At 42.1% G+C, this 16,050-nt stretch overlaps 1 protein-coding gene and 1 long non-coding RNA gene across 3 annotated transcripts in view; one reads left to right on the plus strand and one right to left on the minus strand.

The window, feature by feature from the left end:
- The window catches only part of atp6v1ba (ATPase, H+ transporting, lysosomal, V1 subunit B, member a), a 57,744-nt gene extending 45,029 nt beyond the window's left edge, over window positions 1-12,715 (minus strand). Inside the window, exon 1 of the mRNA XM_027142965.2 lies at window positions 12,515-12,715. Coding sequence (XP_026998766.1) covers window positions 12,515-12,620 — 106 coding nt within the window. The 5' untranslated portion in view covers window positions 12,621-12,715. The remainder of the gene's footprint in view (window positions 1-12,514) is intronic.
- LOC113640489 lies at window positions 11,512-15,490 on the plus strand. 2 transcript variants are annotated; one of them, XR_007144497.1, is made up of 4 exons: window positions 11,512-12,048; window positions 12,706-12,780; window positions 13,718-13,888; window positions 15,123-15,490. It is a non-coding gene; the product is annotated as an uncharacterized LOC113640489 (long non-coding RNA). The 2 variants fall into 2 exon arrangements; XR_003440080.2 differs by lacking the exon at window positions 11,512-12,048 and having other exon boundaries at window positions 12,648-12,780.
- The last annotated feature ends 560 nt before the right edge of the window (window positions 15,491-16,050 follow it).

Raw genomic sequence — 16,050 nt, forward strand, 5'->3', positions numbered from 1 at the left:
CAAAATACACATTTTTAGGACATTCCAACATTTTTCAAGACGTTTGTTTTGTTGCTGTTTCCGCCTCCCTCGGAGCGAGCGCCTGACAAATTGCGGTGTGCGCTTTCTATGGATGTGTTTATAAAATGGACTTAATAGCTACACTTACCCTACAAATTGTCCATATGTTTCAAAAGAGATTCATATGGCTATTTACCAAGATGTGATCATAATTATGATGTAGGAAAATTGCCACTATATAATTGTGCATCAACCTCTTAAACATCCACCTCTCCAAACACAACACACTGCTAATGGAAGAAAAAAAAAATGCTTTCAGAAATCTTACAACACAAGAAGAATTTTTCTCCACAGTACAGATGACTGGTGTTAGATCATTACAGCTTCAAATACACCAATGGAAGTAAGGATAAGAGTGCTGAGAGTGTGTGTGTGTGTGTGTGTGTGTGTGTGCACCAGTCTGTCTGTCTGTGTGTGTATATGTGTGAGTGAGAGTGTGTATGTATGTATAATCTGGGTGAGTATATGTGAGTGTGTGTCTGTCTGTCTGTCTGAATGAGTGTGTTTGTAAGTATATCTGAGTGTGTGTGTGCGTGTGTATATATATATTGCACGTGTAAGTGTGTCCGAGTGAGTATGTGTGTATGTCTGTGTGTGGGTATATCTGTGTGTGTATAGTACATGTGATTGTGTGTGTGTGTGAGTGTGTGTGTGTGTGTGTGTGTGTGTGTGTCCGAGTGAGTATGCGTGTGTCTGTGTGAGTGTATGTCTGTATGTATGTATGTATATATATATGTGTGTGTGTGTGTGTGTGTGTATAGTACGAGTGTGTGTATTTTATATATGTGTGTGTATATATGTGAGTGTGTGTGTGTGTGTGTGTGTGTGTGTGTGTGTGTGTGTGTGTGTGTGTGTGTCCGAGTGAGTATGCGTGTGTCTGTGTGAGTGTATGTCTGTATGTATGTATGTATATATATATGTGTGTGTGTGTGTGTATAGTACGAGTGTGTGTATTTTATATATGTGTGTGTATATATGTGAGTGTGTGTGTGTGTGAGAGAGAGAGTGTATGTCTGTGTGTGTATATATATATATGCGTGTGTATATGTGAGTGTGTGTGTGTAAAACAAGTGCACCTGAATAACTAACTCTTAGATATGAAATTTACAATCTGGAACAGAGAAATTCCGTAAACAAATAAAGAAAGAATTTTCCTTTTAAACACATAACAGAAGTGAGAAACTCTACACGTCGGTAATACGAGCCAATCCCATGCCACTCTTGCCCTGAGAGAGCGTCCAGAGGCTACTGCGGAGGGCCTCGCAAAATAAAGATCACAAAAAATGGCTATACATTCACATGGTGTGAAGTAGCAACATTTCCCATTAAGTTTGAAAAACTTTACCCGCCCCTCGCGGGACACTTGAGCTGGAGTGGCACGGTCCGAGGGCTGGGCACCCAACAGTTGCGAGGGTCAGAGCCGGGCCTGCCAGGCACCATTGTGCGCTAAGACGTTAATTGGTGCTAATCCAGACCTAGGAGCTGTTTTGCTAGCCTGACCTCATGCCCCGGAGGACACCTCGGTGTGAAATACTAAAAAAAAGAACTCTATTCAGTAAGACCAGTGAAAAGAGGCAGAGAGCATTCCAACACATTCTGCTCTCAAAGAGAGGAGCACAGGAGCGCGGGAGGAACGGCTGGGGGTTTTCCCCCCTCTTCCCCTCCGTCTTGGGTGCATCCTCACCCCCGATGCTCTGAATTAATGGTACAATAGCAGTGGTAACAGTGATGGGTCTGGCTGCATTCACGCTTCTCTTCTCAGGTTTCTTTTTACCCCTACGAACACACTGGCTCTCCACAAGACGGCATGTAAAGGGAGCGCTAATTGCCCTCGGGTTTGGGATCAGAAGGACGCCTATGAAACTATCAACAAACAGGAAAACACAAATTATACAATCGACACCTGCTAGACTGTTTAACAGACGTACACGCTACAGACAAACTGGAACAAACCCCAACAACAACAAAAACAGACGAGACAGGAGATGAGACGAGTGGTGAAAGAAGGAGAGTTTAGTTTTAGACCGAGGTGGTGGGGAAGAGCGTCTCAAGTCGTTCCTTCTTTAATCTTCACCACGGCCAGACTTAAACTCCGTATCTCGGACGATCCCGAGAATGTTTTATGGTGGAATTGAATGAAACGAAACAAAACAAAGAAAAACAAATATTAATGCGAGGAAAAAACTAACTAAATATTTAGAAAGTTTTGTGCGGTGTTTTAACAATTTTAACAATTTCTGCTATAAGTGAAAAACCGTATAGTTCTATCGCATAAACAATAAATAGAATAAAATAAAAACAACTAAAAAAATATATATAGAAGTTTATGCGGGATCAAAATATTTTATATACAGAAACCACATTTAATACAAAACTCTAAACGGATGAATTTTTATAACTACGTTTTTACAAAGCAAAAAAAAAAAAAAAAGAGTGGATGGAAAATGACATGGCAAACATTTCAGCTACGATAATCATCAGCACTCAGACGGCCAACTAAAGGAAATGTGAACAGAGCGAACACTGAAGATGTTAAATGAATCAGGCTGCTATTCTTTACAAACGTAGCTCGATGTGTGGCTTCGATATGCGGCATGCAAATTAAGGGATTTTCAAAAGCTACAAAATGTCCATTTCATGCTTTCGACTAAAGACACATTAACACGTTTCCGCCAAAATAATCAATTATTATTTTTTTTTGGTTTCATAATTGCGCGGCCTATTCTGTTAAGAAACGTAATTGTGCTGTGATTCAATCGTATTTAGAAGCCGCCGACATTAAAATGTGTGAAAAACCGTGAAATGAGACTCGATTTAAAAAAAAAAAAAAAGAGAGGAAAAAACGATGGACAAGCAAAAGGACAGACGCATGAAAGGCTGTGAATCGAAACTCGCAGGAGACTGCGATGGTATTCACTCCGGATTCAATGCTAACACAGAGAATCCAATTATGGTGCTGACAGCTCAAGAGCTCAGGGCTTTGATTTCAAAGTATAAGAATCGGACAAAAATGAGCCGCAAAATTAAAAAAAAAAAAAAATTCAAGAGCATCGAAAGATTGGAATATTTCCAAGTCTTTCATGGGTACACTCTGATGTCTCCAACGTGCACTAATCATTTCTAGTATAAAGAAATACAAACTAGGATAAAACGCAGTGACCCTCGGAGTGTCGAGGGGAAAAAAATCCGGATGAACGCTGAACGGAGAAAACAGCGATGAAACAAGGCTACAGTCGCTTTACTGATTTAAGAGCCTCAGGAGCTGATTTAAAGATCTCATTCATCCGGGGACATCTGGGTATGACAAAAGGAAATGTACTTTTAGGTCAGATATACTCATTACATTTCTGTGTGTGTGTGTGTGTGTGTGATTACATTTCTGATGAGGTTACCAGTTATATTTCTACACTCAGTGTGCTTTAAAACAATGAATCAATACAAGCAAAGTCCGTACGAACGAACGAACGCAGACGCAGACACACACAGACGCAGACGCACACAGACGCAGACGCACACAGACACACAGAGTTTTATAACAGTAAATGTTCTAACAAAGTCCCCAAGAGTGATCAAGTCCCCCATCAAAGAGGGAACGCTCTTGACCCTACAGGTAGCGCCTGCCGAGTGACGACTCCCCACAGACTCCCGCTGATTGGACCGCAGGTAATCAGAGGACTGGTGGTGTGTGTGTGTGTGTGTGTGTGTGTGTGATGACAAGGTAGGTGGGTGAAATGTGTTGGCAGGAAGTAGACTGAAGGGTAACTGCTTAACCCTGGTGCCTATTTTGAAGGTGTGAATTAAATGTGGATTCAAATGAACTTAGTAAAAGGATTCAAACTTAGTAAAAGATCATCCAAGATGGAGGAGCTACAGGTTACAGGTTAAATAAAGGAACACACAGGAACACTGATGATGCCCCTTTCCCACCGAGGCAGTTTGAGTGCAGGTTCGGAGTCTAATTTAGAACCAGTTCTTTCTTTTCGACAGCCAAAGCACCGGCTCTGAACCAGGAAAAGTGGTTCTTAAGTAGCACCAAAACTTTGCTGGTCTAGACTCAAGAACCGCTGGTGTCAGGGGCTATGGGCGGGGTTACTGTGACCAACAAGACAAAAGAGAACGTCATTAGTGCCATTTTTAAATCGTTTTAAATCAGGATTTGCCGCGTTTGGATGCCAATGTAGGTTCACAAAGCCATGAGCATTAACAGTAAAGCAACATCCGCCATCGTTGATGTGTTTGCCGCTGCTGAGCTAACATTGCTGTGTAACGTTGTATACAGTGACGTAACACTTGGCTCTGTGATGCTCTCTAGCCCATGGAAAGGCAAATCGGTTCTTAGAAGGTTCACCAGTGGAACCAACTTTGCACCAGCACCAGCTCTGAACCTGCACTCGGTTCTTTCTGGTGGAAAGGGGGCAAGAGAGACAGAGAGAGACAGACAGACAGACAGAGACAGACAGGGGGGGGGACAGAAAAAAAGAAGGAGAGAAAGAGAGCGAGACAGAGAGCGAGACAGAGAGCGAGAGAGAGAGCGAGAGAGAGAGCGAGACAGAGAGCGAGACAGAGAGCGAGACAGAGAGCGAGACAGAGAGCGAGACAGAGAGCGAGACAGAGAGCGAGACAGAGAGCGAGACAGAACGAGACAGAGAGCGAGAGAGAACGAGACAGAGAGAGAAAGACAGGGTGTGACTCTAGAACATCACTTTAAGATTATGCCCCTCAGAGCTTTGGGCTCTCTGCTCACTAATCCTGCTTACTTTAAAGCTTTTGCACATTTCTGATGTTGAATCAGAGACGAGACAAAACTTCATCCCAGTGCCGAGTGTCTGTCATTCAGCTACACAGTCACAGTATATTATGGCTTTAAGCTTATTTTAGTACATGAAGTACAAGCTGTAAATGATTCAGCAGGTAGAAACAGGAGAAAGACGTGTAAGTGAGCGAGTGTAAAATACGAGGATTAATCGCGGTCATGTAACAAACCACCCTGCATGTGGGACAATAAAGCATGCGGGACAATAAAGCATGCGGGACAATAAAGCATGCGGGACAATAAAGCATGTGGGACAATAAAGCATGCGGGACAATAAAGCAAAGTCCCTGCAGGATTTCAGGATTCCGTTAGCACAGAAATTACGCTAAAATCAAGCAAACTAATTTCTCTCATCTATACAGCTGAGCAACTAAGTAGAAGGGGCCTTGCTCAGGGGCCCAGGATTGGTAGCCCTGGGATTTGAACTCACAACCTTCCGATCAATATGTCCAACACCTTAACCACTAAGCTACCAGTGCCCCTTAGGAAAAGGCAAATACCGAAATAACAGACAAATTGTCTGGTGTGTGTGTGTGTGTGGTGTTTAGCTGGACACTGAACACACTTAACGCAGAACACTTGCTAGCTGTAGCACCGTGCTAGGCTTAGCGTTCTACATCAACATGGCTGAACTCTGAGCAGGTACAGAATCCTCTGGAATCTGTGCTTCCACCAACAAGGTGATTTCAGTCAACAGCACAAAGCTTTGTTACCAGTCCGTTCATTTTCAGCTCCCGGTCACGTCACTGGTTTGATCTGTTAACCAGTTTGTTCTGCCACTGGGTAGCTGCATTATGATGCCAGGCAGCATGTAGGATGTGGGGTCATTTGGAACTCAGGATTAGTGACCACACGGGTGTATGAATATCATTGACACTGAATATTCTGCTGTGTGTTGTGTCACATCAGAGCAGTTCTACCCCCTACACCACAGACCACACGGGTGTATGAAGATCATCCACCCTGAATATTCTGCTGTGTGTTGCGTCATATCAGAGCAGTTCTACTCGCTACACCACAGACCACACGGGTGCAGTTCTACCCCCTACACCACAGACCACACGGGTGTATGAAGATCATCCACCCTGAATATTCTGCTGTGTGTTGCGTCATATCAGAGCAGTTCTACTCGCTACACCACAGACCACACGGGTGCAGTTCTACCCCCTACACCACAGACCACATGGGTGTATGATCTAGGCTATTTGGTTAGAGAGTTTGACTCCTAACCCTAAGGTTGTGGGTTCGAGTCTCGGGCCAGCAATACCACGACTGAGGTGTCTTTGAGCAAGGCACCGAACCCCCCAACTGCTCCCCGGGCGCCGTAGCATAAATGTCTGCCCACTGCTCCGAGTGTTTGTGTTCACTGCAGTGTGTGTGCACTTTGGATGGGTTAAATGCAGAGAACGTTTTCTGAGTATGGCTCACTATACTTAGCCGTATGTCACGTCATTTATTATTCACTTATTATTAATGCTGTGGAACATCTGACACTCTCTCTCTCCTTCCGCTATCTGCGATCCACACTTCCTTAATGCTCACCGTTTTGCCACCTGACACTACCGAGCCGCCTGGCAGACCTACGTCCTGGTTTTCACGCGATACGAAGCACACGCTGTTAAATTTCTGATTGGTTGTCTGTTGCTAAGCAACGTCCTGTAATATTGGAACACTGCACTGCATCCCCACTGTACACTTTGGCACCAGAATGTGGCCTTAACTCTGCTCTGAAGCAGGATTAGTAGTGCTTTAACAGAGGTTCATAACCCCAGGTAAAGCCATGCTAACCCTGCTTCTGGAATAACGATAACCTGGTGTTAGGGTCAGTCTGACGATCCCAGTTCTCAGTGATCAAACCCTCTTTTAATATTTCCCCACTGATTATGAACAAGCCTTGCAACAAGATGTTCCAAATCACGATAATGCTAGTAATAATCTACGCTAAAACATGCGTAAAACCTCGCTCTCGCTAGCATACCTGCCGCTCGTCATCGTCCGACGAATCACGGATCGCACGTTGTACTGTGATGATATCATTTTACCCCGAGGCAGGCTTTACGTTACCGCCTATACGTATGCATCCGAGCCGAGCGTCTCGAGGGGAGGAACATTATATAATAAACGCTATAAATGCCGTAAGAACCCGAATTACTATGAAAAGTTTGCTTACAAAAATAAAATGTTTCAAGTCAAGGACCTTGAATTTAGAAAAAGACTCGTGTGTCACGCCGCTTTGTGCTTAAAATAATGGGCTTGTCCCCCCCCCAGTCTAAATGGTACATAATTTAGAGACTCGGATACTATTTTTGAAAGTCAACTATTCTATACTCTTCTTTCAATTCATTTCATGTTCTTTGATGGCAAGACGAAGTCAAACGCCCACCGGGGGCTTTCTCTTTCACCGCCGTGACAATTGATTAATTACAAGCGGACAAAAGGATTAGAAACAGGAAACTGTGGGCAAAATAAAGTGGGCTGTGACATCTGAAAGATTTGTTTATAACTGTGTCATTATGGGTAATTGTTTCTTCCCAGAAATACCATTACCGTACTGAATGTCTTTTCATTTCATTTAGAAGTCTATTCAAAGCTAAAACAAAGAGCAGAGACAGTCTGGGTTAATTGCCTTTGTTGCAAATGACATGATTAAGATAAAAAAAAAAATAATAAAAAAAAAAAAAAAAAAAAGATGGCTTTAGCTATCAAAAGACAGATGAGTATTGTGTTCACTTTATTTGTTTGTCTCTTTTCAAAGAGGCAGACATCTGACTTGACACGAGCGAGCGAACAGATCAGCTCATCGCACCGCCGAAAAGGCTCGAGATGGGGAATTTATTGAAAGTGAAGCGTCTGGAAAAACATCAGGATGAGGAAAAAAACAAAAAAAACAATAAAAACACCTTGAACAGGACGTGATCGAGGTCCCGATTCAAAGCGATCCGAGTTTACCAGCGCTATCACTTACGTTGGGCTACACGATAATACGCCGGGATCTGGTGGACGCTGTCGCCGCGCATCAACATCGGAATTGAAACGCATGCGAAATGTGAGGAATTTGGAGATACGACTAAAAAAGAATGGCATAAAAGTGCGGTTCTGTTTATGTTACTGAATATGTAAGAATTCTCAGGCAGGTTTATAAAATAAATAAATAAATAAATAAATAAATAAAAAAAACAACTCGTGGTTGATTCTACTTCTGACCAGAAGTGATGTTGGCAAGTTAAAGGACGTGTCAGAGAAAGAGTTCACACACCATGCTAACAGCGTGCTGATTTCTACCCCTGGTGAAAGGAGGGTGAGGGTAGGGGTTGGGGTAGTTTTTCTAGAGGCATTGGAGAAAATCTAAATTTAAATTCTTTCAATTCAGGCCACGCCCTCTTCTGATTCAGATTCCAAAAAAAGAAAAAAGAAAAAAAAAGTCTCAGATTTGTGATTATTTCACACCACATGACTGTAATGTCTGTGATCAGTTATTTGGGGTTATTAGAGAAGCACACACCACATGATCTCACACACACACGGTGCACACGCTACTCTATCTTAGCTAACATCTAACAAAACCTTTTAACCCCATCACCATCTCACAGAAACAGAGAAATGATGAAGGGATCTGCTGCGCATGAGCATGGAGGAGTCTGGTTTCCTCTCAGCGCCGTGCGGTTCACCGGCATGAGGGACAAAGATCTCAGGTTATTCTGTTAAAGCCATAGACTTCTCTCGGTGTGAGCTTACATACTGAGAGATATACATAAACAGACAAGAACGAAGGTTTGGTGACATCACCCCTGTTTATCCCTACGTGGCACGGAGACGTCGCCAGCGCTCGCTACACGATACCATGTGAGACGTGTGACACCCACATGGTTCTGATGTGACAGGAAATAGGACTCGGTGTAGCTTTTACTTATTAAATCATAATTCCTTAAATAAGAAAATGCCAGTTGTCAGTATCACATATTTAGCATCACGTATGCGCCTCCCTGATCAATTCCCCATGTCTGGTGGTGATGGCTTGGTTTCTCAGTCTCACATGACATGTTTGCATGTCCATCATTATTCATCGCCTTCAATCTCAGCCTGCTATCAGTTTGCACTCAGCCTTGGCTCAGTGATGATAAAGAAAAATGGAGCTGCTAGCTAGCGTGCTTATATTACAGCGGCTATTTCGGGCCTGCTTCTTCTTCATTTTTTTTTTTTTGCAATTTTGAGCGTCCGTGGGCTGGCGTCTCTATACGGTTTCTTTCTCTCTTTCTGCTTCGGCTTTTGGGACTCAGTTCTTCCATTAAGTCATTTCTTTCATGCTTTGCTAAGAGTGCTAAGAGGCTTTTAGCCCAAAGCTGCTATTTATTTTGGCATGCTTTACACACAAAAAAAGAATGAACGAAATAACACACACCTTGCTGTTTGAGGTTAAAATTGATGAGTGAGATGTTGAATAACATCTGAAATACACAAAGAAACGGACGGAACAGGAGGAGGGTGTGAATTCATTTTAGCCTGCAAATTTACAGATAAACAAAATAAACTGAACGAGCATCGAAATAGAGGAAGAATTCAAATTAGTCCATAACAACAGCTGGGTTCTTAAAGGTGGGGTCTCCGTTGTTTGAGAAATGCTTCAGAAAACTGAGTCGGGACGACAAACAAAACAAAAAATCAAAACTAACGTGTAGCCAATGAGCAGAAAGGGGCGGGCCTTGTCAATATTTGCGGAGAGAATGTTCAGTGCGCATGTGTGACATTAGCAGAAAGCGGTTTTAACATCGATGTGGAGAATAAAAACAAAGAAAGAAAGAGAAGAAAGGCTTACGATAAGGCAAGAAGTAGGACGTGTTAATATAGGATCAGCTTTCCAGCGCTGGAGAGAACTGAAGGAGCAGGAAGTTGGCGCATATTCACAGATGGGAGTTTCCTGAATCAATAACTCCTGAGCTAAACGCTGTTACTACACAAATAACACCTCTTTTCTATCGTAGTAATATAGAGGCAGCTACAACCGAGTTTTGTGTAGTAACAGCGTTTAGCTCAGGAGTTATTGACTCGCGAAACTCCCATCTGTGAATATGCGGCCGACTTTACTTAAGACGCCGAGGCACTTTTTTCCTTCTCGATAGGTGAGTAACGTTGGTTTTGCTTTGTTACACAGAACTAATATATGCCTTTGTCCTTTACATGATTATGCTTGTGTGTCATTTTTGCTTGTTTGTTTATCTGCAATCGTATTGTTCTTCCCTTCAGCTATGATAAAGACACTTTTCTTTCCATTAGTTGCCGGGGTTACGTATGTATGTGTGGGCGGAGCGATCAATACAGGGGTGGGACCCAATTAGGTTAGGGGCGTGTTTGTTTTGGTGATTTTATGTCAACATTAGCTTTCAAACAACGGAGACCCCACCTTTAATACACAAAGATTTCATGACTATGATTTAGGACCTCAAGCCTAGAGTCTTATTTCTATTCTGGTCCAACAAATCTGATGGGTTTAAACCAAATCTCAACAACCTGTAATTAATATCAAATGAAATCTAATGTGTTTGTCTAACAAACAGCTCGAATACACTAAAGACGTTCATGGACTAAAGCAGTAATAAGCAGAAGCTGAGAACTGAAAATGTTTAAGAAGCTCAGCTCTAAAGTCAGCAATATTGTATGAATAATTAACTGGATTTCTTATTATTAATAATAATAATAATAATAATAATAATAATAATAATAATAATAATAATAATAATATCTATCACTCTGATGTCACTCTGTAAACAGAGTAAAAACTGCTAGTTGAATAGACGAACCCGAGTCGACACGCCGAGAGGCGTTTTCTGTTAAGATGTTGAAATCGAAGCTCCAACCTCGAAGTTAAACGCAGCGTAAACACTAAGCTCCAGAGAAAAGCTTCTTTATTACAAAACAATTCCCAAATCTGCAATGATGTGTGTTAAAAAATGTCCCCCCATATTGCCATGGTTAGGTGGGTCATTAATTCACCTATATTCATGAAGCCAGGGTGTATAATGGTCTGTAGAGTACAATATCAAACTGTGGTTGCTAGAAAAAAGTTTGAAAACCGTGATATTCTGACTGGAGTTATTTATTGTTTCCCTTAGAAATCATCTGTATCTGGATTTTTCAGGTATTTATTGGTACGCTGTTTTTTTTTTTAAAGGCCAACTTTGAAATTACGACATAACCATATTGACAACAGGAGGTACACGACTTTTAGTAACTTCATCATCTTTAATATCAAAACTATTGCAATACTTTTAACTTCTCTCTCGCTCTCTCACTCACACGCACGCACGCACACACACGCACGCGCACACACGCACGCACACACACGCACTCACACGCACGCACTCACACGCACGCACACACACGCACTCACACGCACTCACACGCACTCACACGCACTCACACGCACTCACACACTCACACACTCACACACTCACACACACACACTCACACACACACACTCACACACACACACTCACACACACACACTCACACACACACACTCACACACACACACTCACACACACACACTCACACACACACACTCACACACACACACTCACACACACACACTCACACACACACACTCACACACACTCACACACACACACACACACACACACACACACACACTCACACACACTCACACACACTCACACACTCACACACTCACACACACTCACAGTATTTGGGATCTGTCCAAAGGCTTTCAGCACATACCATGATCATGTCCCTGCTGACTCAGTCACGTGATTGTCACATGATGGGGATCATCACCACCACCACTATAAAGTCTTTCCATCGGTCTTCAAACATAAAACATCCTAATTTTGTCAAATAAATAAATGAATAAAGCCTCAATATTAAAATATATCTAATATCGTCTATACTGTATGTCATTCTGTTACACTGTGGAGCTTCTGTCACTAAAACTAATTCCTCGCATGTGAAAACATGCTCGGCAATAAAGCTGATTCTGATTCTGATAAATATACCTCAGAATTGCACCGTGGAGTACAGATTGCTTGATTTATCTTGTTCAAGAAGTTTTGATAAACGTAGGTTCATTATAATCTATAAAAGTTTTGCATATGGTTATAATTGACATTCACTCAGGCTGAAATACAAACGCCTTCTGCCTCACTATTAGAGCACTACACAGAGTAAGTACACAGTTAGTGCACTACATCATGAGAAACCTCCGGATTGCAACGCAAAACGGATCGATTTACCTCCAATAGACTTGTAGCTTTATATGCTTTAGGTTCACAAAGGCGTTTAATTAAAGAAGAACATACTTATTTACACGGACATTTCATTAAGCTAACCAACGAGTCGGTAAATAGAGTGACGACTGTTGTGACTTGGCAGCTCGGTGTTAGCATGCTAGCCGGCTAGGTGTTAGCATGCTAGCCGGCTAGGTGTTAGCATGCTAGCCGGCTAGGTGTTAATAAAAGTCGGTCAACAGCATCGAGTCGTCCACGTCAGTCTGTTTGAGTCGCTTTAAATTCGGATTAAAGGTCACTATAATCTCTCTCTCTCACACACACACACACACACACACACACACACACACACACACACACACACACACACACACACACACACACACACACAGTGTGTACTCACTCAAACGGGGCTGTGAAATGTAGTTTCTTGTCACGGCTTGTGCGTGCTGTCTGGCTGCAGCTTCTGGCCCGTTGAGGTCCGGACGAGTTGCGACTAACGTTGCCATTGTTTAGATGCAGTTAAAAAAAAAACAAGCTTCGCCTGAAGAGAACACAATCACTAATGCTACTTGTCATATGACCCTACGGAAGGCGCGCGCTCACGTGGCTTGGGGCACTTACGTCATGACGCACGACCGTCGCGCGCGCGCTCAGATGCACAGGCAGGTAGACACTGTAGATGTACAGTACTGTAAATATACTGAGTGTGTGTGTGAGAGTGAGTAAGTGAGTGGGTGTGTGTGTGTGTGTGAGCGAGTGTGAGAGTGAGTGAGTGAGTGAGGGTGTGTGTGTGTGTGTGTGTGTGTGAGAGAGAGAGAGAGTGAGTGGGGGTGTGTGAGTGAGTGAGTGTGCGTGAGAGTGAATGTGTGAGTGAGTGGGTGTGTGTGTGTGTGTGTGTGTGTGTGTGTGAGAGAGAGAGAGAGAGTGAGTGGGGGTGTGTGAGTGAGTGAGTGTGTGTGAGAGTGAATGTGTGAGTGAGTGGGTGTGTGAGTGTGCATGCTCGTGTGTGCGTGGCTGTGCATTTTGTGGATGAAATATGTGGTCAGCCTTTACTCAGACTACGTGAATATGAGTTATGGCGATGCTTATGTTCATATGAAATCTTTTAAACATTATGAGCTATAACATAAATCTTTTTATGCTGAAAGCAAGTGAGAACAGACGGGCCACGACATTAGATGGGGTTTATTACAGGGTAGTGTTCTCAAATTATTGAGTCAGAATAGGACTTATTTTCTATTGCAGCAGCTTTGGCAGTAGTTACAAGGCTGTAATATAAGTGATATAAGTTTATATCAATGCACTTGTTATATGTTAGTTTCTATAGTAACAGCTTATTGACGCGGGCAGTCCGTGTTCAAACTAATCTAGTTTAATAATAAACGGATTAAGGAAGTGTAACATTTTTGACAAAGAGAAAATGTATAATTCATTTCAATTCAATTTGATTTAAGTCTCAAAGCAGCTTTACAGAGCATAAAAAATATAGTACAAAACGTGTATTAAACAAAGATTAATATTATACAAAAGCTCAAGATTAATGTTATTATGAATAATGTCCTTTCTACAGTCAGATACAGTCTGACAATTGTGTATTGTTTAGGAGGTTGTTGTCCTCAGAGACCACATGGAGTTCACATCATCTTCTCTTTGACTGACTGAAATCCTCATGAAGTGTAATCCAACTGGAGCTTGTACATCTCTAGATGCCTCAGGATCCTCACAGGGTCGGCCTCTTCTCACCGTAGATCCGAGATCCGTAAAAAAATTGTTGGTATGATGAAGTTTTAAAATGTTCATGATATCAAAAGTGAGTAGACATTATTTACATTTGTGGAAGGTGTTACAAGTGTTACAAGTGCTTGTTACGGTGTAACAAGCATTACACAGGAAAGTCTTCATAATAAGTCTTTCATTGACTTCTTATTCTCAAGAGAGTGAAAAAAAATGGAGGTTGGTGATGCTTACTAATATTAAAGGTGGGGTCTTCGATTTTTGAAAGCTAATGTTGACATATAAAATCACCAAAACAAACACACCCCCTAGCCCAAATGGGTCCCACCCCTGTATTGATAGCTCCGCCCACACATACATACATAACCCAGGCAACTAATGGAAAGAAATGTGTCTTTATCATAGCTGAAGGGAAGAACAATACGATTGCAGATAAACAAACAAGCAAAAATGACACACAAGCATAATCATGTAAAGGACAAAGGCATATATTAGTTCTGTGTAACAAAGCAAAACCAACGTTACTCACCTATCGAGAAGGAAAAAAGCGCCTCGGCGTCTTAAGTAAAGTCGGCCACTTATTCACAGATTCGAGTTTCCTGAGTCAATAACTCCTGAGCTAAACGCTGTTACTACACAAAACGCGGTTGTAGCTGCCTCTCTACATTACTACGATAGAAAAGAGGTGTTATTTGTGTAGTAACAGCGTTTAGCTCAGGAGTTATTGACCCAGGAAACTCCAATCTGTGAATATGCACCAAATTCTCGCTCCTTCAGTTCTCTCCAGCGCTGGAAAGCTGATCCTATATTAACACGTCCTTAACATGTCCTACATTAACACTGTCTTATCGTAAGCCTTTCTTCGCTTTCTTTCTTTGATTTTATCCTCCATGTCAATGTTAAAACCGCTTTCTGCTAATGTCACACATGTGCACTGAACACTCTCTCCGCCCATATTGACAAGGCCCGCCCCTTTCTGCTCATTGGCTACACGTTAGTTTTGATTTTTGTTTAGTTTTCGGCCCGACTCAGTTTTCTGAAGCATTTCTCAAAAATCAGAGACCCCAGCTTTAAGGCTTTTTGTATAATACGATCTGTACTTTAATCGGACAGCCTGTGCTTAGTTTATGTCTTTCAAGTTTCCTTTCCCAATGAAGTGATGATAGAGAAATGAATCCACTTTGTTAACATTTATTAGCCACGTGACCGAATTTCACATATGCTTTCTCAATCCTATCCTCCTGTGTCTCTTTTTTCCTCCCTTCCACATGAAGAGCACACATTTTTCACACTACTCCAAAGTGCTTTGGCGAGAATGTGACCAAAGAGCAACAAAAAGATCTCAATGACGTGACGTTTCTGCCCTATCCGCTTTGGGTCCCATAAGCTTCTAGCTCAAGAGCTCATCTAGTCCATGATCCAGCATATGAGCACATTTCACCAGCCAGGCAGTTAACACTTCAAACCAATTTGCTGCTGCAATGACTTTCGGTGTTTTACATGGCTGCCTTTTTAAGCCAGTAAATTTGGTTGAAGTTCCAAGTCCTTAAAAGGAGACATGGTAGGGGAAGTATGAGAAGTGTGTGATTCACATGGTGATATATGTCTTTTTTTATTTGCATTTTAAATGAAGTAATCCAAGCAACAAGTACTTTTGTGCAAACTGTAAGTGAGTGTGAAATGTGGTATTGGATAAGCACTTTATGTGTGAATGGCACGCAAAGAGGAGAGACACTCCAGTCACTCATTAGCACTTCTTTCCTCAATGCCTGTGTTTCTGTTTCTGTCTCGCTCTACAAGAAGAAATTCAGTACAAAGCTTCTGAAGATTAAACTCTCGCCCCTCACACACTCACATACACGCACATACACACAAGTATGGTGGCACGGTACACTTAAATATGCATATACACACTAAATATGCAGACGACGCTTTATACATTCACACACTCAACCACACAAGCTCACACTTAAATACCATTCAATATACACGCCATAAAGCGACATATTTTACACACACAAAGACACATACACGTTTGAAATATAATGACATAATGGTGTGCCAGTTACACAGTTCACTCGCAAATATAACACACACATAATGTACACACACGTACACTCACACATATATGTAGACATTGTTCACACACCTCTATATGCAGACATACACACACGACACTACACTCACACAAACATGCACACA

The sequence above is a fragment of the Tachysurus fulvidraco genome, chromosome 12 (genome assembly GCF_022655615.1).
Source record: "Tachysurus fulvidraco isolate hzauxx_2018 chromosome 12, HZAU_PFXX_2.0, whole genome shotgun sequence".
Classification (NCBI taxonomy): Eukaryota; Metazoa; Chordata; class Actinopteri; order Siluriformes; family Bagridae; genus Tachysurus; species Tachysurus fulvidraco.